The sequence below is a fragment of the Thunnus albacares genome, chromosome 4 (assembly GCF_914725855.1).
Source record: "Thunnus albacares chromosome 4, fThuAlb1.1, whole genome shotgun sequence".
In the NCBI taxonomy this organism is placed as follows: domain Eukaryota; kingdom Metazoa; phylum Chordata; class Actinopteri; order Scombriformes; family Scombridae; genus Thunnus; species Thunnus albacares.
In genome coordinates, this window is record NC_058109.1 from 30381552 (window position 1) to 30409310 (window position 27759).

Sequence of the window (27759 nt, forward strand, 5' to 3'; positions counted from 1 at the left end):
ATACTTAATAATATTTCATTTTTTTCCCATGCAGTCTGATTAGAATTGAGTCTGCATCATCAAAAGAAGAGCAATAATGCTCTTGATAGTTGTGCGATTTAAACGTTCCAAAATGAACACAAGAAAGGCTTATTGGTTGTGTGAATCTAAATTAGCATCATTCAGGATTTAATAAGGAATGTTTTGTGTTCACTTTGTATCAGTCATCTGTTCCTAGTAACTGCACATTTGAAACTCTAGGTAGGTAATCCACGACTTTCTGGAGCAGATGGGGTGGATGAGAATAACCTGCTTGGTTTTCTGACAGATCTAAGATACTGCGAGAATATTCAGACTGAGACTGCCTTCTTCACTTAAGCTTGTGTTAAACTGCTGTTGACATCTTCTTTAATCTCTGACAGTCAGCGCAAGGCAGAGGGCTGCCAGCTCTTGCGTTATGTCTTCTCCAATGTTTCATGGAGCCCTCAGCTGAGACTGGTTCTTGCCTTTTCCTGCCATCGATGCTCACCTTGTTTGCTCGCTTGCGACAATGTGTGATGGAGTGAGCGAGTCAATATCCTCCCCTGCGATTTGTCTTTGACTACACAAAAACCAGACATTCAGCCAGACACTGGATGAAGCACTGGAAGCCTGTGGATACTGTCAAGTGGGGAGCAACTAACGCCCATTTTTTATTTTATTTTTCTGCGGTGTGTGTGTCTCTGTGTGCATGTCTGTGTTAGAAGATAACTTTGAAACACAGCAAAGAGGATAAGTCTGTACAGGTAATATGGCGTGAATCTATTTAAAACCGATAGCACTACTTGAAAGGAAACAGCTGCCTTCTTTTTGTATCTTGGCATTAGTAAATCACACTCTTTGTGTCACTCTCTCCAACCCCCTGTGCCCTCCCTCCCCCCACTAGCAGCCCCTCTTCACCTCCAAAGGCCTGCTGGTTTACTGTGCTAAACTTGTTTTCATCGGCATTGCTTTCATAATGACGCGTGGGTTTTGATCACTGAAACACAAGTCAGATGTTACGCAGTGAGCTCATGGTGCCTGGAGGCTCCGCACTAGCAGTTCAAAGATCAGGCTTTGGTGCAAGAAAACAAGCAAATGTGTAAGATGCCAAATTAATTCCTTCCTTAAAGACACACACACACTCATCTCAGAGAGCAAATGCCTTTCATAGATGATTCATCCTGGTTTTGAAAATATGATACACCCAGTGTTTGTTTTTCCTAGCACATAAGAGTTTATTGTTCTTGTTATGTTTTTTCCTCCTGAACTGACAGGTGATCATCGATTGATTAAATACATCAGAAAGTTTCTGGTCGACAAGGAGCTTTTCAGAGCTTTTTAAATGTTCTCATGGAAATGCTGTTTAAGCCACAGCTGCATTTTCCTATGTGCAAGTGAAACAATAGCAGGAACAGGTCAAGGTATTGACCCTCTCATTAACAGTATGGGGATCCCACTACGACTGCATGCACATTTCTTCAAATCCCTGTATTCCTTCCAGGTGTTCCTGTAAAATCCCCACTTGCATACAGAAAACTGTGTTGGACTTAATGAAAATAATACTTACAAATGATAAATTAATAGTAATCTCTGTGCAAACCCTATGGGGACATGTCCATCAACTGAGGCCCTGTGAGAAATTGCTATTTTAAATGGGAATATACGCCACACAGGCCTTCTGTTTGCTTTAGACAAAGATGACAGAAAAGACCGTTTCACATCTAATTAACAGTTGTAGGTTACATATAATGTAACGTACGTCTCTTTGAAAAACTTGTTGTATGAAGCCGCTAACTGTGATCATTTGCAGCTTTTATGTCTTCACGGACCCATTGTGAGAGCATGCAAAACATGTGAGAAAATCAAATAAAAAAAAAATAAAAGAAAGACAACAAAAACATATAAAAGGCTTTGCAGAGGGAGGTACTCACACTTCTCTCTTGTGACTCATGTACTGCCCGTTGGTGGAGGCATGCTGGTTGAGGAGTGTGTTCTTTGGCGGTGCCGGGGAGGACAGGTCAAGGCCCCGGTGGCCATTGTTGCTGCTGTTGTTGTGCTCCTCCTTCACGTTAGCATTTGTCACTTCCTTCCACAGTTGCTGCAGCTCTGCTGGAATCATGCCTGAGACAAACAAATTGGATAATTAAATCAATTAACAGCTAATCCAACTCTCTTCTTCATCACTTAATTAAATGAAAGTGTCTGTAAACAAAGCCGCGTATTAATTAGAAAATATTCCACTACAGGGTAATGCACTGAGAGCTCTTGCCTCCCCTTCTCCTCCACCTCCTTCTCTCCCTCCCATTTTTCCCGTGATCTGAAGCGTGTTTGTATACACAAATCCCTGGCATTCACGCAAATTTCATGCCCAGAGTAAATAATTAACACCCAGACAAGGCATGAAATCGGAATAATCACCATCATTTTCTCTCAACAACAGACATGTGCAGAACACACACAACAAAAAGTTTACAATAGCAACACTAGAAAACATCCCACCCCTGCCTCCTTGAGAAACAGGACCCTGGGGTAATATTCTCAAAAGAGCATTAATGTGCAAAATACTTAAAGCTCTGCACCGCCTCCAATTGACACAGAAGACTTAAACCTCATTTAACAAGTCAAGCACACTGTAGCTCACACAGCCCTTTGAAAAAAAAAAATCCCTTGAAGACAGAAGACATTTTTCTGTGTGCTGGAAACACATCTATGGAGTGCGTGTGTTTTTTCTGCCTATGAGTGACGGCGATCCCGACACCCAGGGCCAGAGTCGGGATGAAGAAGGATAATGCCGTGTTTGTGCACCCCACTTTCCACGTCTGTGAGAAGAGAGCCTTTGTTGGCACGCAATATATATGTGTCCATCTATGGTGTGTCTGTTACTGTGTCGTAGTAGTCTGCTTTCATTTGACACAAATGAGGATAAAGCTGATATGTAAAATAAGATTAAGCCTCATGAGCGCAGAGTCTGTGGCTATTTGTATTTTCAGTCACAACAGATGGCATCTGGGTTAGCCATATTTTAATAGCCTACTGAGAGATCTAATAGGGAATGTGTGTGGATTTGTATGGGTATTCAAATCTGTGTTAACTAAGCCACATGTTATAAGCATGGTGAAAGAAGCCCTTGGATATGTGGTGAATTTAACCACAGAGCAAATGGGCAAGACCACTCGTTTAACATTACAATTAATTAAATCCATTCTCAAAATGAGCACTGGCAAATGAAAGATGATTTGCACATGCTTATCTACTTGGGTTTATATTCTCTGGATCCCCCTTCCCGTTTCTCATCACCAGCTCTATAGATACCAGAAGTGCTCCTTTCAAGCACCAGATTGTAATACATTGTGTGCAAAATGCTTAGTCTTAATTTATTCCTGTTGTGGAAAATAACTCTGAGGTGAAGATCTCAATACGATCAGCAAAAATATTTTTAATTTGATAAGCTACTAAAGATTTTAATTATGCTGGTAATGGAGAACATTGGCCTAATGAGGCGGAGGACTCCAGAGAGACGTAGGGGCTAAGAACTGTGAAATGAGTCTGATAGGATTGCTGTAAATTCACACTAGATCGTTTGCATATCAAAGAGCAGGAAATGATTGCAGGACAAATCAATAACCTTTCCACGTTCCAAGGAGCGTCTTTCCTCATTCGAATATTTAAACATGCTCGCTCTATTCTGCCTGCCTGTATTCTCACTTATTCTCTTCAATGCCTTGATGTGCCCTAATCGAAGTGCACGTCCATGACAGGCTAAACATGCTTAATATTGAGGCCTGTGTTGTAGCATGCAAATCCACTGCTTACTGATTTCCAGTTGCATTATCAAAGGATCCATTGTTGTTTTGATGGTATATGGAGACTTTGGAAGAAAAGTTTTATTTTCGTGTTTCTTTTTTTCTGTGATGGCTGGTTTAGAAGGGGAAGGTCACTGGTGATGCGAATGTCCTGCGCTCCGACAGCAGGAACAATCATTTTCCCCCCACTTGGTGCCCGGTGACAGTGGGCGATGTATTTTTAGCCGATGTGCTTGACAGGGCGGCCCACACTGGCTCAATTACCCAGCAGTCCTGGTGACCCCGACACCACTGTTTACTCAGATGAAACCGCAACGGATAGACCGGTCTGATGAGAGAGGTAACGGAGTGGGACCAAGCTGTCTCTTTCTGGATCTAGTCTGTAGTTTTATTGCTCTCTGTTTGCCTCTCCCCTCTTGCTTCTCCTATCTAACCCTAACCTCTTCAAACTCAACAACAGCTATGGCTCATGATTCCACATAAATGACAATAAAATACCATTACACAAATGTCTCACAGGGTATTATATTTTGTGTTTGGACAAAACGCATTGAGTTTCTTCTGGAGAGGTCTCCATCTGATTACTGTGGGACACATAATGACATTGATCTGTAAATCCTCTTTCTTGAGTCCCCAGTTTGTCCATCCTTTAAATGCTGGATTGGTTTATCTTTCCTCTTTCCATTTTTCAACACAACTATTCCACTCATTACGACTGGGAAATACGGACAAGCACTTTAAAAAATGTATGTTGTTGGGACACTTGATTGATCACCGGCCTCCCAACTCAATTTTACCTCTGCAGGTAGCTCTGGCACCGAGACAGGCCGAGCTCTTCAACCTTTTCCTGTCCTTGTCCCCCTGTACCCAGGTGACCATGTTCAAGCAAGCAGAAAGTTGATTTAAGGTTCATAATGACATCAGTTGCAGGCCATCATCCCCCAAATAAAAAATGGCCCCCAGTGCTCCGGGCTATTTAAACCGAGCTGTTACTTCTCACACACAGTGCCGGTGCCATGGGGGGACAGTGACATCGCTATTAGTTTATTGTTCCGTCAGGCTGGGACCTTTACTGCACCCCTGTTTATGTTGCCGTAATCACTGGCCTGCTGATATGCACCCCTTAGGCCTGAAATATGTCCTGTCCTAATGCTGCAGGAACTATTACCAGTAGCCCACTGCTGGATGTATCAATCACTGACAGGTCAGCCGCATTACCCACCGCTGTCCCTGATGTGCTGCTGTTCTGTGAGCACTTCATGGCTCGCCACATTCTTTGCTTTCATATTACGGACAAATTTGTCTTGTCACTGTCCCACTGGCCTCTCCTAGACAGCTTAAATGATGTTGTGCAGCTACAAGAATTCACTCTCTTGCAGAGCAACCTGAAAGGGTGTAGGGCCATTTTAGCCAGGATGTGCACACACTGTCCACCTCTGTGACACACACACACACACACACACAAACACACACACACACTGGCACGCACACACACAAACACCTCGACGTGAGCCTGAACAGCCACTGACTCACTCATCAGGTCAAGAGGACAGGCTTTTTGTGAGGAGGGGGGAAGGAGGTGGTTGGATCAAATTTATATTTATGAGAGTTATATCCTCCCAAACACATTGTTGTAATTCATAACAGATACCGTCTGGCCGCTTCCAAGACTTTGAACATTAATGTCAAAAGAATTTACGACAAGAGAAACAAATTATACTCCAGATAAAATGAGCAATTGTTTTTCACTCAAAACTGTTATCTACAAGTTTATACTTAATTAGTGCTATCATATTTTTTGAAAAGCTAATTTCAAATGCATTCCTTCAGTCCATCGTTTTGGCAGAAAAATGACTGTAATCTGTCTCAGCCGACAATGTAACTAAACAGGGGACAGATACAAAAATGAGTTGTAAACTACATTATAGTACCCAAGACAAAACTGCAGATTGCACTTACTTTTCTTTAATTACTCTGTTACAGTGACCTATTATTTGAAAACCTTTACATTGTTTCAGCACAAGAATAAAGGATATAGTGGATTTCATGTGATAACAGTGGCCTTTTAAAATAACACTGATATCTATATTTTGAAATGAAAGAAATAAAAATCATCCATTAAGAAGTCATGCCAATTTACTGCCCCCAAGTTTGAATCCATAATCACGAGGACCCAAATAGAGCAGATCAACTCATCACTTCCGATGCAGTGCTAACTGCTAGCTGAATATTGTAGATTAGATCTGAGCACCATAGGCCTGGCCCGCTGATGCATGAAAGAGTTTAGTGATGTGGAAAACAGAAAGGTCATCAATAACTTCAAACAGTCAAGCAGAAAATGTGTAGAATAGGAAGACAAACTGGGGGCCTGAAGCACTAGTCTAAGTGTTGTAACAGCTGTCGGAGGCACAGAGTTAAACATCAATAGATTGCGAGGGCAAACTAACCAGGTTTGACTGGTTGTAACAAACTGAAACCCAGTAACTGTACGTGAAGAGATTCAGTTCCTCATCTTACTGTTTATGCAAACAAAACCCAAGAGAAATTACCCCCTCAGTTTACAGTATGCTCTATTTAAATACAGTGGTATGGCTGAAAAATTATTATAAAAAGAGAATCATAATATTCTCACTCAGGATTGAAAGTAAGATTGTATTTCAGGATTCTTTGAGAAATAATATGTGAAATAAAATATTTCCATGTCTATGATACTGTGTTTAGTACGGTACTGCACTGTATAAGGCTCCAATTATTTATGTTTGTGTGGCTGAATCTTGTCATTTATTGATGCATCTCAGGGAGAAATTAAAAGGGCCTGATTTTATTCATGAGATATCCCTACTAATGCACATACTGCAAAACTAATCATTTAAGAATGAGAATGCATAGATGTGTAAACTGAAATCACTATTTTAATATGATTAATTGTATTAATTGTTAAAAAACTGAAAAGGTATAAGGAATATAAATTCAGCACACAACTACACACACACTACTCTATAGATGAGGTGAAATGCCTTGGCGGTTCAGTATTTAATGATGACACAGTATAAACAGGATGTTCTGTGACTGTTGTGAAATCCATCAAAAGTACAGTACATAGCCATATCACCCGTATAATGCTTTACTCAAGGGGTGTGTGTGTGTGTTTGCCAGACATCTGACACAGCAATTCAGCAAAGCACACTCACAACACAGCAGCACTCCACGCCTGTGCCCATGGCAATCGTCTGCGAGCGGATGAGTGATTCCATACCCAGTCCAAACAATAACACCACTGTACAAACCATGTTTGTGTTTGCCTATTACCTAAGCACCCCCCAAACCCTCCCGTTTTTATCGCCCTTATCTTGTTATTTCAAAACTGTTTGTCTTAGCAGGGAATGAATAGTCAATGTCATGTTCTAAAACCCTTATGACGGCGTCTTTGTCACAAGGGGACCACTCCTTAACAAAATATTAAAGAATAAATAAAGAAATAAACTTCCTGGCCAAACAAGTATTGACTCCGTATCAAGTAACAGGCGGTTTCACAATGACAAGTTCACTGGCAGTTTACGAACAATAGATCCAGTCTTCCTCCAGGCTGAAGGAGACTGCCACCAGCATGCCAATCACAGACAGAGGACAGAGAGTTGAAGGACAAAGCATGCACATCTAACCCTTGTCTTCACTTCCAAACAGAGGGATTTTACCTCTGAAGTCTGGGATGGTAATAAACAAAGTGTACCAAACATGAAACAAACTGCAATGGTGCAGTAAAAAGTACAATGTCCTGAACAAGAGGTATGAGATACCATTTATAAAATTAGACAGCTGTTGAGTGAGGATTTACAGTAGGTGTGTCCAGAGTCAATGAAACCACGCACAGTATGTGGTTACAGACTTAAGTGGTACATTGTTCACTTTGACTAAGCAAATTTGTACAGGTATTATAGCAGGGCAACAACAGTAGCAGATCAAAGCACTCTGAATATATATATATATATATATATATATATATATATATATATATATATATACACACACACACCAGCAGAAGTGTTAAAATAGATTTAAGGGAAAACTAGTATCTAAACATTTCTGAAAATTCAAAAATGCAGCATCATACCAAGTTTACATTTTAGAAGCCCATCAAACAAATATTTTTACAGTGAAGCTGCCCATAATTTGTGCCAAGATCAGTATAAATAGGTCCATCTGAATAAAAATGTTCCCATTCCCATGATGAAAGGCTTTTGGAAAAACAAATTGGGAAAAAAAAACAAAAAAAAAACCCCAACAAAACAAAACAAAAAAACCAAGGCCAGGATCATCAACTTATACGACATTCAGCCCCACTTGATGTTGCACTATAGCACCAGCATCTCAGACCAAAACAAATATCTGCACCGTTTACTCAGTGAAGTTGGGGAAAAAAAAGAAAAAGGAAGTGGCCCCTGAATTGACAGCTCACGAAACTCAGATCAAACTGTCAAACTAGGCAGTGCTGATGAAATATGGATATGGATTATGTTACTGCATTGCCTGTTTCTCACCTTAAATGTTTTCAGAAACATATTTTAGTGTACTGTTTAGCTCTAATATGAGAAAGCTTGTGACCAGGACACCATGTTGAAAACAGACGTCTGAGGACATGGAGGAACTCACACACATTAATATGCACACTCACACGCATTAACATGCACGTGCGGCCGGATCGACTGTCAAAATAAGGAACAGAGAGGTTCAGATTACAACCAAGCAGCACCGTCCAGGACTGAAAGATGAAGCCAACGTGGATGTGCCCAAAACTGCAGTTCATCGAATGGCCACTTGAGGCTGGCTCCAAAAGGGAGACAATCCCCATTGACCACCATGTTAAAATGCCCAACTTTACAGCAGAAATAAATGTTTACAGCCTGGTACAAAAAACAGTTTTGGCCTCTGTAGCTAATTTAAATTTATTAAGGCTTTAAGTTATGCATAATTAAGGGCGTGGCCGCTTTGAGTCACAGGTGGGTGCTGTCACGGGCAGGTCACTACCACGACAACTACCTTGGTTAGGTAACGCAACCATAGCATAACCCCCGATTCACAGAGTACAGGCGTAGTCGTTGCTATTTCAGAATGTTTTCAGTTCATGAAAGTTAACTGTAACAGTTTGGCTGTCTAAAAAAGTCTTGCTCAGTGTTTGGTTGTACTAAAAGACCTGCCAAGGAGATGTTCAGTTTTTTCAACTAAGCGCATTTTATTTTAATGGTTTCACACCTGTTTTTCACAAGCGAAAATTAGCATTAGAATTATCACAGTTAACCATAGACTGTAAAGCACCATGCTAACCAAGCGAGCAGCTAGCACTAGAGTCAGCTCCACCCTCTTGACCAAATATGGTCACTTCTGGCTCCTAAAATCCAAGATGGCAAACTCGAGACTTCAAAACAGGAGTCCACAAACCAGTGGGTGACATCACGTTGGCTACGTCCATTATTTTTTATAGTGTGTGATTACAACACACACAGAGGTAATGTGACTTAATTCTCTGCTCAGGTTGCCATTACTCCACTATATCTTTACATAGCAAATAGTTGTTTGACATTGACATCTAGTGGGGCTGAATGTCATATATTGCAACTTTAATATCCACTCAATAGCGAGCCAAACTTTTGCACTTGCATATACTTTGTGGTTGTTGTTGGATGTGAAAAGAGGTGTAGAACCATTCCCAGACATTGTATTGCTGCAGTGTTTTGTTACCTCAAAATGCTCCCGCAGTTAAGGACTGACAGACAGGAGATTTGATAAAGAGCTGCAGGCTAGTAATACAGTACAGTGTGATGATATTAAGTACTGACCCTGAGTGAGGGAGTGCAGCGGCAGGCCCGTCTGTCCAGGCTGGATGGTGAGCAGCCCTTGCCTCTGGAGGTTGAGCAGATGCTGCTGCTGGACCTGCTGGACCTGCAGGAGCTGCTGCTGGAAGGCCAACTGCTGTGCTGACACCTGCTGCTGGTGGAGCACACACACACATACACACACAAAAATATGAAGAGGCACACCATCAGTAAACATACGTATATATAGTTGAAGCATAACAGCCAGTGCAAACATGTAAAGCTGGATTTCAGGTTTATACATTACTGGGTTCATGTGTGCCATTGAGGAAAAACATTTTAAATTAATTCATAAAAAACAAGGTTAATAGATTTTGTGTGTTCTAACACACACAATAGCAAAGTGTAAATTTCATACATTTTGCCTTTAGTGTGGGTTTGTCTGAGCCCACTTAAGACAGGTAGCGTATACATCTCTCTCTCTCTCTCTTAATTAACGAGGAGTTGGGAGGCAAATGACAAACAATGAAACAACATAGTTAATCATTCATAATAAGAGCCACAGGAATTTAATTACAGCCATTCATAATTCAGCAAACAACGTGTGACTAAATCAAAGTGCTTAATAACCACCCTTGCAACTCTCACAACTCTCCCAGGCATGGCGCTGGGCTCAGGGATACACTCTTCCCCCAACCAGCACAGCAAGCTGTGTTCAATCACATACTGCGGACCGATGGAGAGATAGCTGTTTTGTTGATCTAACTGTGCTACGGCTGTTTCATCAAGGACATTTTAATGAAATGTTGGTGTGTCTTTACTGATTTTGGGGTTAGCAGTGAAAATTTTGGCTATGGTAAGTGAAACGTGTGATATGAGAGAACAGAAGAAAATGGAAAGGAGAAAAAGACAGACAAAGTCAGAATAATAAATAGAAGGAAATTATCTAATATCCCCAATCTCCTATGAGTCAAAACAAATGGGAGATGCTATTTAGATAACAGGGGCACAGAGGAGAGAGATGACTTTTAACCCTTTCATCAATCCCTGCTTTCAACAAACTCTCAGTCAACTCGCCAAAATTTCAACAAACAAGATGTATTAAGACACCTTACGTGTAATCTAATAGATAAAGATAAAATAAGCATGCCTGAGACTGTACAGGATACTAGGCCTGTTTATGAGTATACAAGGCCAGTTGTCAAGTGGGAGGAGAGGAGGGGGCACTAAAAGCAGTGCTGAGGCTGCCAAGCTGTGCACCGCACCCTGTTACCAAACACAGGATACACCACTTTGTTTACTTCTCACAATTGAGTGCATACAAAAAAGGTCTTGGTGCAACGCGGCTGTCAGGTCACTCGCTGGCGGCTCTGAAACCACTGAAACAGCCAGATAAAATGGGTCCCCCCCGCCCACCCCGCTCAGCTTGTCAAAAGGGTCTAGTGGCCTTCCTTTCCCTTCCTCCTCCTCCCTCTGCCCCACACCCTGCTTGCTGCTCCAGCACTGGCTCACTAAATATCAAGCTCTGGGCAGCACTGGTCTACTACAACGAGCAGGGTCGTCTCATTGGATCAATCAGGGGAATAAGGCGCTTTGACAGTGGTAGTGGAGGTTCATAATTGAAGAGTAACCACATTCATTCAAAGGCTCACATGTGATCTAACCCAAAATGAGAGAAGAGAAACAGATAGAGAAGTGAGAGACATGATAGAAATCTCACAGAGGTTTCATAGAATTTTGGGATGCAGGTGGCCTGTGATCTTCTCTGATCTGTCCTATTTATGAAAGGTGGTTGGTTCTTTTTTTACTCCATCAGTGTGAGTGAAGTTTCTCATGTCTTCAGTGGTTCTCTTTTCTCCAGTTCCTCCCTGACAGTCTGAGACAAAGATAATAGTGCTACGGGGGTGGAAGTTCACAAGGAACAATGTCTTTCATCAAAATGCTAAATAAATAGAGGGTGGCTTTTCAGAAAAAAAAAAAGGAAGAAAGAAAAATCAAGTATTGCAAATGAATTTAACTCTCTCCACATCACATTTTTTTTCTTCTGGTCTCATCAGCTGACAAGAGCTCCTGTGCGCTCCCAGCATGCAGACACATTAAAAACCCCAGACCCAATAGACCAAATAAGAGGTTAACAAGAAGTGGCACGAGGGAGAGAAAAATACAGTCCCTGACAAATGATAAAGAGTGGCACTGGCAGGCCTTTATTGTCAAGCTTCAAATATAAAGTTAAAGATCTTTGAAAAACTAAATTTTGATGTCTTTAAAATAAAAGAGGCACAAAGCAACAACAGGGGGTTATTGTCTGGCAGCCACAGGGGAGTCACTGCGTAATTCTTATTCTGTCTTTTGATGGCTGCTAGAAATGCGACTGAAAAAAGAGAGAGCGATGGGGAGAGAAAGAAAACATCGGCAGAGGGGGAGAACCTCTCGAGGCTGCATCTATTTCCTGTGATCATACATAATATGCTTCAAAAGTTGTTTTTTCTTTTATTCTCATACTCCATTCAACTGATCAATTGCACCTCCTTGCCTCCCCCTCACCCTCCCTCTTTTCTCCCTTGCTCCTCTAGTGTTTACATCAGATGCGACTTGGTGACAGGCCCTATCTGAGGCCGAGGAGCTCTGCTGTCATGTTGATTTATGGGAGCATCACGCCACAACTTGTCCAAACTGAAGCCCGCAGTTCATTAATTAGGGAGCTACGACTTTGAAGTTGGGAGCTTCGACAGCACATGGACGTGTGTGAGTGTGAGCATGCGTGGATGTGTGTGTGTCTGCTTTTAACATTGGACTTAATTTTCTATGCTTCCCCTCGTCTCCAAACACGGAACTCAATGGGGACAAGAGCAAAAATTCCCAGATCGTCTTTGAACTTCTTCTGACCGCACAATAATAATTTGCTTTGTCCACAGTGATGCCTGTATCCGCCAGTCATTAACACACATTAAGCTGCTGCCTACGAGCATGCCCTGCTGTACTGGAGGGAGCGAAGGAGAGGGAGCGAGAAAGATGGGGGGAAAAAAAAAAAAAAACTCAACACAGGCAACAAAGCTGGGAGCGCTCTCTGCACTGATATCTCACAATTACATGCCTTCTCTTCCTCTGCCATTTCCATGTTAATTACCGAGAAAAGCCTCTCAGATTTATATGCACCGTGTTCCTGCCTTTCTCCCTTCTGCCTTTCATTATGTCCTACATGAGGCTCACAGGAACGGTCATCTCTTTGTTGCATAGGACACTTGTTTATTTGAAAAAAAAAAAAAATCTAAAACAATGGACTAAGGCTCGGGCTCAGACAAAATACCATATATATATAAATGTGGAGGCAGTTGTAGAAAAAGACACACTGAATTCTTAGCACAGTATCAGTCAGTTGTTACCATTTATCCAGCAAGTCTGACATGCTAATCAGAAGCATGAGTGCACTTGATTCTCCCCCTCTCCTCTCGGCTTTAACCACAGTCTGGAAGCAGATGGGGTTGAGGGAGGGAGCACACATGCCTTCCATGCTCTGTCTGGCCAACGGGTTTGGTAATGGCAGGCAGTTGGAGTGATGTCAGCCTACCTCTTTACTCTGCTTGCTGCCTGCATGCTGCTGCTGTTGCTGCTGCTGCTGCTGCTGCTGCTGCTGTAGGAGCTGGAGGTGGAGCTGTTCCTGCTGCTTCTTGTAGAACTCTTGGAGTTGCTGCTACAGAAGAGACAGGAAGGCGACATGTGAGATCTGAGTCTGTCAGTCATATAAACTCAGCAGTGGGTTTTGTGAGAATCTTCAATACTTTGAGGAATGTTGTCTTTGAGGCTTAGAAAAAGAGAGGATAGCAGTTCAAAGTGAATTTTTATCTTTGTGAATCGCTGTCTATACATAAGAAGATTCTCTCTCCAAAATGAGACATCCACCATTTGAAACGTGATGCCTTGTCTGACAAAACGATTCATGACATGAACGTCAGTTGTACATTACCTGTTGCAACATGAGGGCCTGCTGCTGCTGGAGAAGAACCTGGAGCTGCTGAGGGCTCAGGACTTGCTGCTGAAGGATCTGCTGCATCTGCTGTGGAGTTATCACTTGGGGTGTCATCATAGCCACTGACACTGGAACCTGCACAAGCAAACAAAACAAACACATAGTTGTCAAAAACATTGTCCAGCAGTCCACTAGCTTAGTACAGAATAAATGCAGGAACCAGTACACATGACTACCAATCCATTTATCAATCCATTTTCTATATCTGCTTACTCCTCTTCACAGCCATAGGTGGGCTAGAGCCTATCTCAGCATGCAATGGGCAAAATGCCATTTTATCCACCCATGCTGTGGTCTAATATAGAAAAAAGTGAAGGCTTATAACCTGGAAGGAATAAATATTGCCCCCCAAAATACTTAAAACAATTACAAAATACATAAATAAATAAATGAAAAAAAACCCCAGCTTGGTCTGGCCCGTTGCTTTTGACTGGGAGTCATCTCGATGTGTTACAATCAGAATGCACACACACTGTTTGCCTCCCGACCCCTCTAACCATCATGACACCACACCAGATTGAAGAGGGCTAAAGGCATGGATCATGCCTGTGGAGTAAACGGGCAGCCATATCCACCCCAACCTCCATTCCCCGACCTTCAGCAACAACATCCCCTCTCACAGACAAAGCCCTCAACACCACTGGGTATGATCTGCATCTGCTGTGATGCCTCTCAGAGCTCGCCGTTTATACAACATGGCAAATATGCCATACCTGAGGACGTGAAAGATTGCCTCAAAAATGCTGCGGTTCGCTCATCGTACACGCACGACATGTCATGTGAGAACATTTCATTAGAGACGCTGTCAACAGCGATCTATTATTGTGAAGATATAGAGTGCCTGGAGGAGGAGCCACGGTGAAGAACACACAGGCCTCTAACTAACTCCCAGTAGAAAGGTGTGAGTGCATGACTCCTCAAAACAAGTGATTTGTTGTGACACTGAAAGAGCCCCCACAGTTGTCAGGGTGCCTTAATTGCTCCGGCGGCGTAGGGGACTCGGAGTGTGTCTGGATGCTGCCACTCACTGCTATGATGTGCAATACCATTAAAAGCTCCTTTCCTTGACATCTGGATGACAAACAGCAACTAAGATGTACTTGATAGAGCTGCGCCTTTGCAATTGTTAACATGTTTTGGCGATCGTTCTTTTGTGTACATGCAGATATACATTTGGTGTGTGTGTGTGTGCATGAGTGTGTGTTACAATGTGTGGTGTTGCTCAGGCTGATGTCAGCAGCTGATAGAGCAGACATAACGGGTGACAGTCTGTCTTCACCAAGGTTACCCAAATTGTGTGACCACCTTATAGATAATGACACCCCTTTGAATTTTTCATGTACTTCTGAATGTGATTTAGCTGTTTAAAACTAAGGGGCTTTTCTTGACACACACCCTGCATGCATATCACCTTATTCATTCTCCCCATTGTGGCATAAAACAAAAACAAAGCGGTGCCGTAATGAACAGCTTGTACTGAAAATGCAGAGGAAAGGGCAGTGATGTCAAATAGGACGGACCAGCTTTGATGCTCTCCGTTAACTTTATTGAGCAGTGCCAGACTACACTGTGCTGCGTTCTTCCAGCCCCAGGAGAATGAAGGAGGTTCAGCCCCACCCAGGACTAACACACACTTCACATTTCTCATTTCCAGCGCCAGGCGTAGGGGCGCGAGGAGGAAAATGCAATATTAATTCCCCCCTGTATTATGTCTTAATATGCAGTTCATCTTGACTTTTGCACATGACTTGTCCTGTCATTTGCATAGCCCCGGCCTCCCATTTCCTAATTTCACAGTCATTATCCACTGAAGTCCTTTTTTCTGGGCATCGCTAATTTTGATGAACTATTTTGAAGGTCAGCCAAGCAGCCCTGTCTTGCTGACATGCAAGCGCCATACGTGATGTGTTTTATAGTTCCCGTCTAAACATGACATTTACCCCCCCGAGCACACCAAGGATAAATAATAATGCCTCCTTTTTTTGAAGCTTTACTTTAACTACATGCATTAAAAATCTACTCCATACTTGTCATGCTCTATTTTTTACTACCGTGTCAAAGCTGTAAATTTAGTCTTATTTTCAAATGTATTATCATTTTGTCATGCCACATTATATAGAGTCTGATGTTAAGAAAGGGAGAACAAACTCTAAATTAACACAGAGATTTTACACACTTAACCAGCTCTCAATAGCTGCCAATTTCATTACAAACTACACCGAAATTTCCTTCCATTTAACTGTCTTAATTCTTTACACCTTAGGTGTATATCTCATCATGGTTTCACACTTCGCCTTGTCAGGAGTGTCTCACAGTAACTACAGCTAGAGCAGCTTCCTCTGTGCACAGCCCCAGCAAGAGGCTATTACAGACCCCCATTTTATTACCCATTACTACTGAGGTCATTAGCAGCAAGAGGGATTGTATGCTTCTTAACCTATTGATCAATGTAACTACTACCATTTAATCCTGTGCTGAAGGAGTGAAAATCTGCCTAAGACTGGGTCCTATTGAGAGGGAGGGCGGGAGGGAGCACTTTAACTGAAAAATATTGCCCTGGCCGCTGTATCATGCCCATTTAACGCAAACACAGGACGCCAGTCGCCATTTAGAGCACCCCCATATGGTGCACTCTCTTATCTCTTGGATAACATCATGACTCCAGATGATCCACAAAAATATATCACCATCTAAAGATAGTCTAAAAGGAGACTCATACTGGGCTAATAACTGGAGGGATCCACTGAGCCCAGCTCTAATCTACTCTACCAATATGAGGGTGTAAAAAAGAGGACATTCTGAGGATGCCAGAAATAGCTGACGTTTATGAATTTCACGAAGATGTGGTGCTCTCCAGGTGCCTCCCATACATAAACATTCAAACCTGGAACATTCTCACACAGCTGCAGAGTGACTGGAGGCAATATACTGTACCAGCACAGGCCTGCTGACCAAACACACACATACACACACACACACACACAAATCTAAACTGTGGCATGTTAACTGTCACAAGCACACACATGCACATGTGCAGCCCATAATCCACTGTATAAGAGGAGCAAAACCATGTTTACCATAAAGAGCAGGGAAGTGTACTTGCACTGTACAGTCAATATAAAAACATATGTGGCAAATGACAAAACATCTAAAAATAAAATTAAAAATGTTTAATTTAAAAATTAAAAATGTTTTGTCAATTTAAAACATTAACAAGCACTGTCAAAATATCCCTTTATGTCAAAGACAGTGATTGTTAATTTTATTCATATCATAATTCTCCGTGACCATGCATCACTACACACACATATACACACACACACACACACACACACACACACACACACACACACACACACACACACACACACACACACACCTACGCTTATCATTAAAGGGCACCTACTACACTGTAACTTCTCTTTGTGCATCACTACTCAAGGGAAAATACGCAAAATATGATAATGTAATGAGGGAACACAAACCGCACATCTGAAAATGTTAGAGAGTCACTGATTCAGAGTTAATGAAGACGCTCCCCGAGCACCCCCTTGTATCACAAGTCAGAGGTCCAAGCTTGGTGAAAAGAAGTAGCGGTGAAAGAGGCTGTAAGATAGCCCCTTTCCCCGCACCGAGGCAATTAAGAGGAACAGAAATGAGGGACAAGGAGGTGAATGTCAGTGAGACCAGCACAGACATTTCACTGGCCGCGAAGGTGCAGCTTCACTGAAAATAAAAAGGAGGGGAAAAGAAGAGGAGAATTATCAAATTTTCATTTGTGCTCCCTGGGGTCATCTTGTTTTGTAGGAGCATCAAATGGAATGGAGAAGTAAAAAAGAAATAACAAGCCCTAGAGAAATCACTGAGTCCAGTCCGTTTGATGCAGTTGTTTTACCTTGGCCTGCAGTGACGCAAGGAAACGAGTTCCCTTCCTGACTGTGATCTCCTGCATGAAAATGCCTTCAAAATGAGGATTTCACGGGAGCTATTGTACTTAAGTGATATGTGAACATAATTAGTCGTCGACAAGACTGGAAAGACTAATTCCATATCACCCATTCAGGTTGATTGAAATCTCTGAGGTGGAGAGCCTTTATTTCCCTCCCCCCCCCCAAAAAAAAAAAAAAAAAAACAGATCCAGTGTATTCACAAGATTCCATTATCTCCTAATAAAAATTGTAATAATAATATTAATATTAATAATAATAATAATTAATAATAATAATTAACAATAATCATGATAATAATAATCATAATGATTATATATGGAAATATAAATTACAAAACATAACATTTTGGTTCTTAGTATTTTCTTCAGAAAGCCTATAAAATTTAAAAAGCAGAGGACAGAACAACCCATGCCTTCATGTGTTAAGACCTCAATAATTCCTTCCTCGTCATGCACAATCAAGCTGTTTTAAAAATGTTTACAGCTCAGATAAACAAGGTAATCACAGCCACATTTTCTTTCCATTTGCTATACACTATATATTCTGTAGTGGGTGTGGGGGTGTGAGGGGGGTGTCGGGACTGACATTATTTGCAGCAACTGTAAAAACAAAAGTTAAGATTGCATTTTAATTAACTTTTCGACTACAAACAAACAGGTTTTCGGCGGAGCTGGTCCCAGTGTTGGGTTTAAACAAACAAACTGCACGGCGAAGTGAGCGAGCTCTCACCCCACCAATAACAGCTGAGCTGCATGCTGGACGCTGTTTCCCACCACTGCAGGTGACCACTGCTGAGGGGAGAGCACACAGGGCACCCCCCACTAACACACACACACTCACACACACACACACACACACACACGCACATACACGCACATACATGCAACTAGCATCTCTGAGAATGGGCAGACACTATAAGTGTAGTATTCCTCTTTCTCTGATAATTCATTATTATATATTTCACAGAAGTAGCTTGGATTTTAACCTACAGACAAAAGACAAATAGCCTGCTCTATAATATAAAATAAATATAATAATAATAATATAATGGAAAAAATAAAGTAAAACATTGATGCAGTTATATCTTTAGTTATTTAGAAGTGAGCATTTCCAAACATTTCCAAAAAAAACCATTCTGGTTCACAAAAAAAAAACCTGAGTGCTACTTTACATTTTGACGCGTGACTCAATGTCCTGTCAGTCTTTCTGACCTTTCAAGCCACACCTCCAAGTTCATATTTCACAACCACAAAGCATTCGAGATCTAAAACCTGGCTTACAAATTCAAGGTGACAATTACTATCCTACACACCACTCTTCACAGTTTTCACCTTTCTCGGCTGCGTCTTAACGATCACTGTCGGTGTAAAACGCACATCCGTGATCTATGGTTAACCAGCTCTACACGGTTATGCAATGATGCACGTCTTCAGACGCATTATTTGAGTCAGTTGAGATTTAATTAAGATCACAGCCTCTAAAATCCCTTTCAAATGAAACTGTAGTCAAAAGACAATGGCTGACACATCCTTGTGTAGATTGTTTCTATTCTCTGCACACCAGCAACGCAAAGCTAATCCTTGTTTCCATGACGGCAGACAAGAGGGCCACAAATTGTGTTGCTTCTTGACACTCTTAATGTTGTTTTCTTATGTGAGTCATATAAACTATACAGCCAATTAATAAAATTATATGTAAAAATATATGAAGTGTCAGCAGTGGGTTTACAGCATTAACTAAAAATCAGGAGAAGTTACACTTGTCGACACACAACTCTAATGATCCACCCTTATTTTCCAGGTGCAACATGTCAATAGACTCACATCCCTTATTGTTTTAAAATATATAGGTCGTGACAGAGCGGTGAAAAAGACCTTCTGCCATAAAACACTCCACACCATGTAATCTCATCATTATCCTACCATCTCAACCCTTTGAAACACATGGCATCTCAAGTGTAGAGTTAATCTTCCTATCTGAAACAGAGACGCACATACTCTGAGCAGTAATGACCCTTAAACAAAATGAATGAAAGTCTTTTTCAAGTAAAAACATGTTTTAGTCAGGAAAGCCGGGGAATAACAGCAGAGAGCAGCTGGTGGCTCACTATATCACTGTTAAACTATTCCCCCGTCTCTCCTCTCTGTCTTGCCTGCTTGCTCCAGTACAAAGCAAAGACCGTCCCTGTAAAGGATATCCCAGCGAGCCGTGGGGCTCTGGCGGCTACCCCCTGTGCCCCCCTCTCCGGGTACACAGCTAATATCTGGTTGCCTATGTCATGGTTTAGAAATGACAGGTGCTGGCAGCCCCTCGCCTTGACAGGCCACTGCACAAATAACGCCCCTGCCTGAAAGGGCTAATGCACTACTAATGAACAATAAATCAACTTTGATTACAAACTGTCAACCCAATCAGCTCGCACTCCAGCTCTCCCAAACTGCGAGTCTCGGCACAGCTGCACGGCATTACGGTGCACACTGCCCTGTTTAGGCTTCGCTCTCCACCTCCTCAACTATCTGATATTCTCCACCACTGTTCTCCTCCATCTCTCCTTTCTTTAACTCACCCACTTTTTTAGCACTGATGCAAGGTGCTGAAACATTGCACCCAGAAAAGTTTAGAGCACAAACAGACAAAAATTAAAACAAAAAAAAAAAGTATCGCACATGAGAGCCCTTTCAATAGTTGCATGAGTGTATTATTTAAAATTATTGTAGTAAAAATTCTTGAGGTTGTTAAAACAACAGAAAATCAATAGCTGTCTTCTGTTTAAAACCTCAAAGCTGTCAAGTAGGACTCAAACTTGACAGCAGAAAAATGGAAGAAAATGACCACAACTTTCCCTCCTAAATGTACTGTGCAATCCCTTTGTTTTAAGTAATGACACAAACACACGGGCAAGTACAAACATTCACACACTCAAACTTTTCAGGAAGATACGAGCGATGACATTTGGAGTGACAGCATGTCTCCAACGTGGTTTGTGGTGACGGTGTCAAATATAGAGCTGTGCCAGCCTCTATCTTAATTCACTGTGACATGATGAGGAGAGTGAGGATTAGTCCAGGCCATAGCCTGAGAGCAAGCAGAGTCTGACCAACACTCATTAACACAGAAGAACAAACCATCACAAAATACACAACCAGAAAAACCCCATGTGTGACAAAAACAAAAGCCTTCCTGCAGATTTTAAATGCCTTACCGTGTAAATATTATAAACAATAAAGCAATGAGAATGATTTTCTGAGAAAAACAGCAATGTAAAAAGAGAGAGCAAACCTGTCCTCTGTTTTTCCTAGAACTTTCCATAATTCAAACAACATGCAGTACTGTACATATCCTGCTTAACTAGTTAGCTCACTATCAGCAAAGTAAACAAAACTAAGCAAACAATAAAATGGCAGTCAAAAACATACGGCGAATGCTTAGATATCTGTAACTGACAAACAAGCAAAGCAAAAGAAACTGTTGGCTAGACTAAAAGTAAAATGCTCAATTTCTGACGACCGCCAACAGCACAATACACAGATAAACAGAAGCACTAATCCATACACTCTTGTTTTGAAATGCAAAACATAACATACATGATACAGATAATTTACTACACATGACACCTGCTTTCTGTGTTTCTCCTATCAAGACAAGCCTGTAAACTATCAGTGTCTCAACGGCAAAGTAAACCCTGGATCACTTCTCCCCTCATACACACTGCATGACAAAATTAACCAATTACAATGATAGAACATCAACGATAGACAGACAATAAGCCTTCTTTTCTCTTTTTCCCTGGTCAAATTACATTGTCAAGTTTTTTACACAAGAAAGCTGGCAAAATCACAGAAATCAATCATATTGACAAACCTGACAAACTCCATTTAGCTGGCAGGGTAAACAGAGTGCCGGGCCACGCGGTGTGGAGTGAAGCAGAGCGGAGAGCAGAGCAGCGAGGGGAAGAGAGAGAGAGAGAGAGAGAGAGAGAGAGAGAGAGAGAGAGGGGGAGAGTGAGTGTGTGAGAGAGAGAGAGAGGAGGTAGGGAGAGGTAGAGGCACACAGGCTGGCAGGCAGGGAGGCTGAGAACAAGCGCCGCTGTGCTGTGGAGTCTCCAACCTTCCTCGGGATACAGACAGATTGCACGCGCAAGGTTGCTCCCTGGCTGACAAGATACAAAACTATCCAATCAACCACGCCCTTCTCCACCAATCACAACCAGCCCTCTAAACATAATCAATTCAAATGGGGCCACACAATGGGGAGCCGCAGGCTGAGCTGCAGGTGAACCCGTGCCTTTGTGTGGGGGCCTCTTTAAAAAAAAAAAAAAAAAAAAAAAAAAAAAAAAAGACCCAGTTGACGGCTGTTAACCCTTTGACCCCTGCCGGGACTCCGGCCGTGCTATTGAAACAATGGGAGCCTAAAGAAAAGAGGCCCTTTAATTAAACAACAGATAAGTAAACACAGCTATCCAGCGGAAAGAAAGAAAACTGGCCCCGCTATCAGCCCCTTTATTGTTCTGCTAAATGGAATTGTTTACAGTGTCGGAACAAAGACACAACTCATTTCACATGCTGAAAACAACAAATGCACAAACAATTCAGACGCTTTGTAGTTATTTAGATTTTTTCTCCCTTTTCAATTTCCCAAGCTGAGAGTTTACCACATGTATTTTATTTTTGAGCAAAGTAATGTATTTATGAGAACAGTTTGTTTTGCCTTCCTCTACTAATGTTAATGTGTACACTTGCACAATAGCACGCAACTAGTTGCAATAAGGCAAGTTTGAATGTATTTTGAAATCAAATCAACCACTGCAGCATAAACTTTCTCTAGTTTTTAAACACTTATCCTACAATTTGGCCTCAGACAAGCTAAAACCACTTACATTAATAGCTAACATTACACCAGCTACCAGGCAATCCATCCAACTCCATCCCAATGAGAGCAATTAGCTGTCATGATATCATCACACTCTTTAACACCCATGTGCACTCAGTAAGGAGCAAAGACAGGAGAGGAAAACAGGACCCTGCCACCTACTGGAGATCCTACTGAACTCACCAGGAGAGATAGTAGGCAGGATGAAAAACCTGGATCCTCTCAATGTTTTCATGTTTTTCGTATTCTAACTGAAAAAAATCTAACCTTTAGCATTATTAATTTAAATTGAACTAAAAGTATATTTCACTCTATAGCACATCTAAACATAAGAAAATGGAATGAGTTGCTAATCAGACCTACTTTTACTAATAACAATAAAATCATGTTCAATAAGTTGTGCAACCCACTTAACAAAGAATTAGAGGAAAGGCAAGAGGCAAGATTAACACCTCACTTTGTTAATTATCATGACAATAAACACAGAGCTGCATAACAGAGCTCTAAAACACAGCTCATATCAACAGCTATAAACCCTTGGCCAAGGATGAAGGAATGTTCATGGGATGCATTCCAGTCCGCAAACACACTGGTAAAATAAACAGAGCGCCTGCATAACAAGCCACTGCTCTCATCTGCTAATAACTAACAATGAGCTCTGCTAAGCTGGCCTGACCTATATAAATTATTGACTGGGACACCTCAAGTGTCAAAAGTGACAAATCCAATACATATAGTGAATAATTAAGTGGAAGAAAAGGTGCTTTTATTTTCTATCTGACACTCTCAAGACGGCTCACACAAAAAGACAGTGACATGCAGTCATGTGCTCACAACTGCATGCGTGCACTCAACTCACACACAAACACACAAAGTGGTTTAGGCTATGGCCACACTCTTCTCCCCCGGCACTCTCCCTGGGGTGGTATGTCGGCGTATTCTCAATAAAACACCTTCTTAGCAGTAATAGGCCACTGTTCTCATTTCAACGCTCCCAAAGGCCTCATGATAAATTTAGCAGACACACAGTTCAAGCTTCTCCTCTCACACACTGTCTTTCTAATCCATTGCCTCTGTGCCTGTGCCATGTAAAATAATTACACATATGTGTTGATGTGATACACACGCTATATAGATTTTTTTTTTTTTTTTTTTTTTCCCGTGCACAGAGAAACATCAATATCCTTGAGCCTTGAACCGGCGTCCCCTGTGATAGTTTACAGAGAGTACTGAGCAACTGTATTCATGACAGAGTGGATGACATTATAAAATACTCCCATTTCCTGCTTGAGTTAGAGTGAAAGTATGAGTTAATGTCTGGTCTGGCCTGGGCTCTGCTCCGCTCTAAAGATAACGACACAGCTCCAATTACAAAGCCTTCCCAAAACACTAACACAGCCAGTGAATAAGCTGTGCCGGCATGCCAACCAATGTCTTACTGCTACCAAAGAAAATGAAGGAGAGAAGCAGAAAAGAAGTGTGTGGGGGGGGGGGGAATACAAAACTACACTCATTCCTTTTCTGGAAAGGCACCGGTGACCTGGACTATTGTCATGAGAAAACAAACACAGTCTGTTTCTCTGTGTGTGTGTAAAGTAAATCATTGTTTACTGATGGAGGGAGTGAGCAGGGCAGGTGTGGGACCTATATAAATAACAGCTGCTCTCCATAATATCGCCAAGGCAATAAAAATACTTTTTACATCCACAAAAGTACCATTATGTTCAATTTTTCTTTAATTTCTTTTTATTTTTATAATATTTCAGCAGTATCCCCTATCAGAGTCAAGAGAGACAAAGCATTTAATCACAAAAAAATAAATCACACAACTTCTCAATTCTGTTTTACAAGCTACAGTAAAACTTAATATTTTGCAGTTAAAGAACAGTTAAGAAAAAAAAACAAAAACTGTTATTTGATGCCCCACACATATGCACTGACACCACACGGGAGAGTGCTGTGTCATTTTAAAAAATTACACAAAAACCTTTTTGAAGAGGTGGAGTTGTTCCTTGGTATTTCTATTCTAAAGTTGAGGATAACAAAACCAAAGGTAATCTAGAATTTTTTATCCAGGGCTCATTTCTAACTGCTTATTTATGTTTTACCTTACTTGATTTTTTAATGTTATTCCATCTGCTTGTTTTATTTTTTTGTACCCTTTTTTCTAATTCCACTAAAATTGTTTCACTATTTTAATACCACTTTGTTAAATTTATGGTTGGTACTGCATTCTGATAAGTTAAAATAAATAACGTGTTTTGATAAACTATATTTCCACTGTTGTGACATGACAGTGAACTCACCTTTAAACATCTGCAACCTACTGATACTCCCTCTGATACTTGGAATAAGTCATATTTAGAGTGAATGAGGTTATCACCCGAAGCGCAGTGGAGTTACAGTAAGTCACGCCTGAGTCACCATGTTCCTCCTGGTCTATTATATATGGGTTTGGTTATTTACTTTTAATTTCAGCATTCAGGAACATATTGTTTAGTCAGCACATGTGAACTCTGTATTTGCAAAAATATTTCCTGAGGTGATATGCCAGCCAGAGTATAACAGAGCTTGTGTTTCAGCGTGTGGTTTTTCACTTAGTCAAAACAAGAACACTTTTGGGTTTGAGCAACATCGATTTAAGGAGGTGGGGGATTTTTTTTTTCCTTGTCTTGTTTGGTGATTGATTCATCTTTGATTTATGTCAGAAACTTTATTAATACAGAGAACCTCAGTGCGCGGCGTTTTAGTAAGCAATAACAAATTATTCTGTGGGGGTTGTGGAGGTAAAAATAAAGTGACTTCACCGGTGCATCAAAACTTAATCTGAAGCCACAAATAAGTTTTTACAAAGTTAGCTTTATTTTGATTATATTACACTGTAATTTAGCGGTTTTCATATGTGATCATAAATACAATGGATTTACTATTATAATTACACTGATTCTGGTAGAGTACGAACAAGTTTGTCAGTGGGTGGCGCTTGTCATTGCTTTTTAAGGAAGGATCTCAATGTAGGACACACAGTGCGCCTACAGCACCACTAATCATTATGATTAACTGTTTAGCTAACCTTTTCTGTGGTGTTAATAAACAATATTTGTTCGCCTGTCCTGTTTCCAACACTTACCAATAAAATTCCTCAGAAACATTCCTGGAGGTGACATATTAAGATTATCATTCTTCTTGGTCTTTTTTCAAGTGAATTGCTTTCAACCATTAAGGCAAAACTAAAATGCAACAGCAAACAAATGTAACTATGACTTGATGCTTTCTGCAGACTGGGTGTAGCTACATGGATGACTAGGCTGTTCACTATGACAGTTTACTATACAATGTCCAACACAAATATAAAACATAACTCCAAATTATGTCCTCATGTTGCTGAAGGCCCTCCTGTCTCTGGATCTCTCTCATGCTGTCTGAGCGAGACAATTTTTTTCTCTTCTTTTTTCCTAACAAAAAGTGAAAATGGAATCAGAGGTTCGCCAAAGCTGTCAAAAGTGTGCGACAACACCCAAAGGAAACTGCATTGTGAGTTGATGCTGACTTGACTGCACCTTTCATAGCTGTTAGTGTTTATTAATTCTATGGTTGACTGTGCATCCATCCATCCTTCCACCCCTCCGAAAAGGGCGTGTGAATCACTCCAAACAACACACGCTTGACATCAAGATAGAGCGCCAGAGGATGACACAAAGATACAACAAATTTTAGAGGGAAGTATGTGTATGAGGTGGATGACTGAGTGGGGTGGAAGGGTGAGAGGGTTCACTGCTTGAAGGGAAACATCAGGCCTCAAATGAAAAGAGGGTCCTGAAAATGGTAGAGTGGCTCCCAGCGCTGTGACTGGAGTCAATTCGACAGTCATCGTCTTGGCTGGGAGAGAGCTCCCAACACAGCCCCCCCCCTCCCCCCCCCAGTGCTTGCTTGGCTGTGTGGAATTGGGACAGATGACTTCATTCTGACAGGATTATCCCAAACCTGGTTCTAATCTATACCGTACACATAATACATTTTTACAATATGACAAGGAAAACAAGCAGCAAAAGAGACGGCCTGATCCTGGGGTTCCACGCGAGCACCGGTCTCGGTGTTGTGTTGATCATTCCTGACAGACTGTATCACCTCAAAGCGACGCAGGCGTCAAAATTAGATTTCATTACAGCATCACCTTGAGACTTTTTATAAAAACAAAGAGATGAACTCCTTTTGAGAATCACGCACATGACTGATGAATTACAGGATTGTACTGTTGGAGCCACTTAACAGACTGACAAGGAAGCTCTTCTGAAGGATATTTGCCTAAAATATTGATAGCGACAGCACATCCTGGAGGTAAAGAGGCGAAGACAGCTAAACAATGTCAACATCCGTATATATGGGGAAAAAAAGCTCTCTCACGTATGGATACACTTCAGCCACAACAGTTTAAAAGAAGGTACAAACTATGAACACTTTCGTCGGTGGGTATGTGAATTATTTCCTGCTCTGTGTGAAGCAACCTGCAGATTTGAACTTTAATAGACTGGTTAATCTTGGCAAGCTTAAAGCAGTCGTTAAGTGAATCAATTAGAAACTGGCAATGCTTTGATTTGGTTGAGTGTTTTGGGAGTGTGCCACCACTCCCCCCGTCTCTTCTTTCTCTTCCTCTTTTTTTCTTCCTGACGGTATTTTTTTCTACACCAAAATGCTTCAGATGTATTCAAACGGATATAAACTGAATATACAGGTTATATCAATACGCTCCTCTTGCCCAGGTTTCCCTTGTGTAAAGACAATCTCGCAGCAACTAACCCAGAACATTAATCCAGTCATGTGCTCATTGTCACCTCGCCAGTGGGCTACCACTGCCGTGCCACTTTGAGCCACTGGCCGACTGGGCTCCAGGAACACCTCAAAATGCTGCCTCAGATCACCCCGCAGCACTGGCTGAGCTCCAGCTGACAGGCTTCGGCCTAGTGCTCTAATGACTTACAGATTGGAGCGCTGTGGTATACATGTGTCAGGACAATGCCATGGGCCTACTGCAAAAACAGTAGGAGAGGGAGAGAAAGAGAGCCGGCGGCTTCTCTCTGTCCTGTCAGACAGAGGCTTGGCCCCTGGATTGTGTCACATCACGCTTCCCCCCAACAGACCACAAATGAAGGATGTGAACAGCGAACGCTGGGAGGAGGGGCATTGGAGAGGCGCTCTACAACTTAAAAGGCTTTCATCCTGTAAACTGAAAAGACATTATCTTTTGACCTGGAGATGCCCTCTGTGAGGCTGTACACTATGGTGTGAAAACACAGAGAGAG

At 41.5% G+C, this 27759-nt stretch overlaps 1 protein-coding gene across 1 annotated transcript in view; it reads right to left on the reverse strand.

The window, feature by feature from the left end:
• Positions 1–27759, reverse strand: part of foxp1b (forkhead box P1b) — a 158325-nt gene that overhangs the window by 24348 nt on the left and 106218 nt on the right. Inside the window, exons 8-11 of the mRNA XM_044348881.1 lie at positions 13578–13715; positions 13182–13304; positions 9638–9788; positions 1932–2121 (exon numbers count right to left, since the gene is read on the reverse strand). Of these exons, the coding sequence (XP_044204816.1) occupies positions 1932–2121; positions 9638–9788; positions 13182–13304; positions 13578–13715 (602 nt within the window). The remainder of the gene's footprint in view (positions 1–1931; positions 2122–9637; positions 9789–13181; positions 13305–13577; positions 13716–27759) is intronic.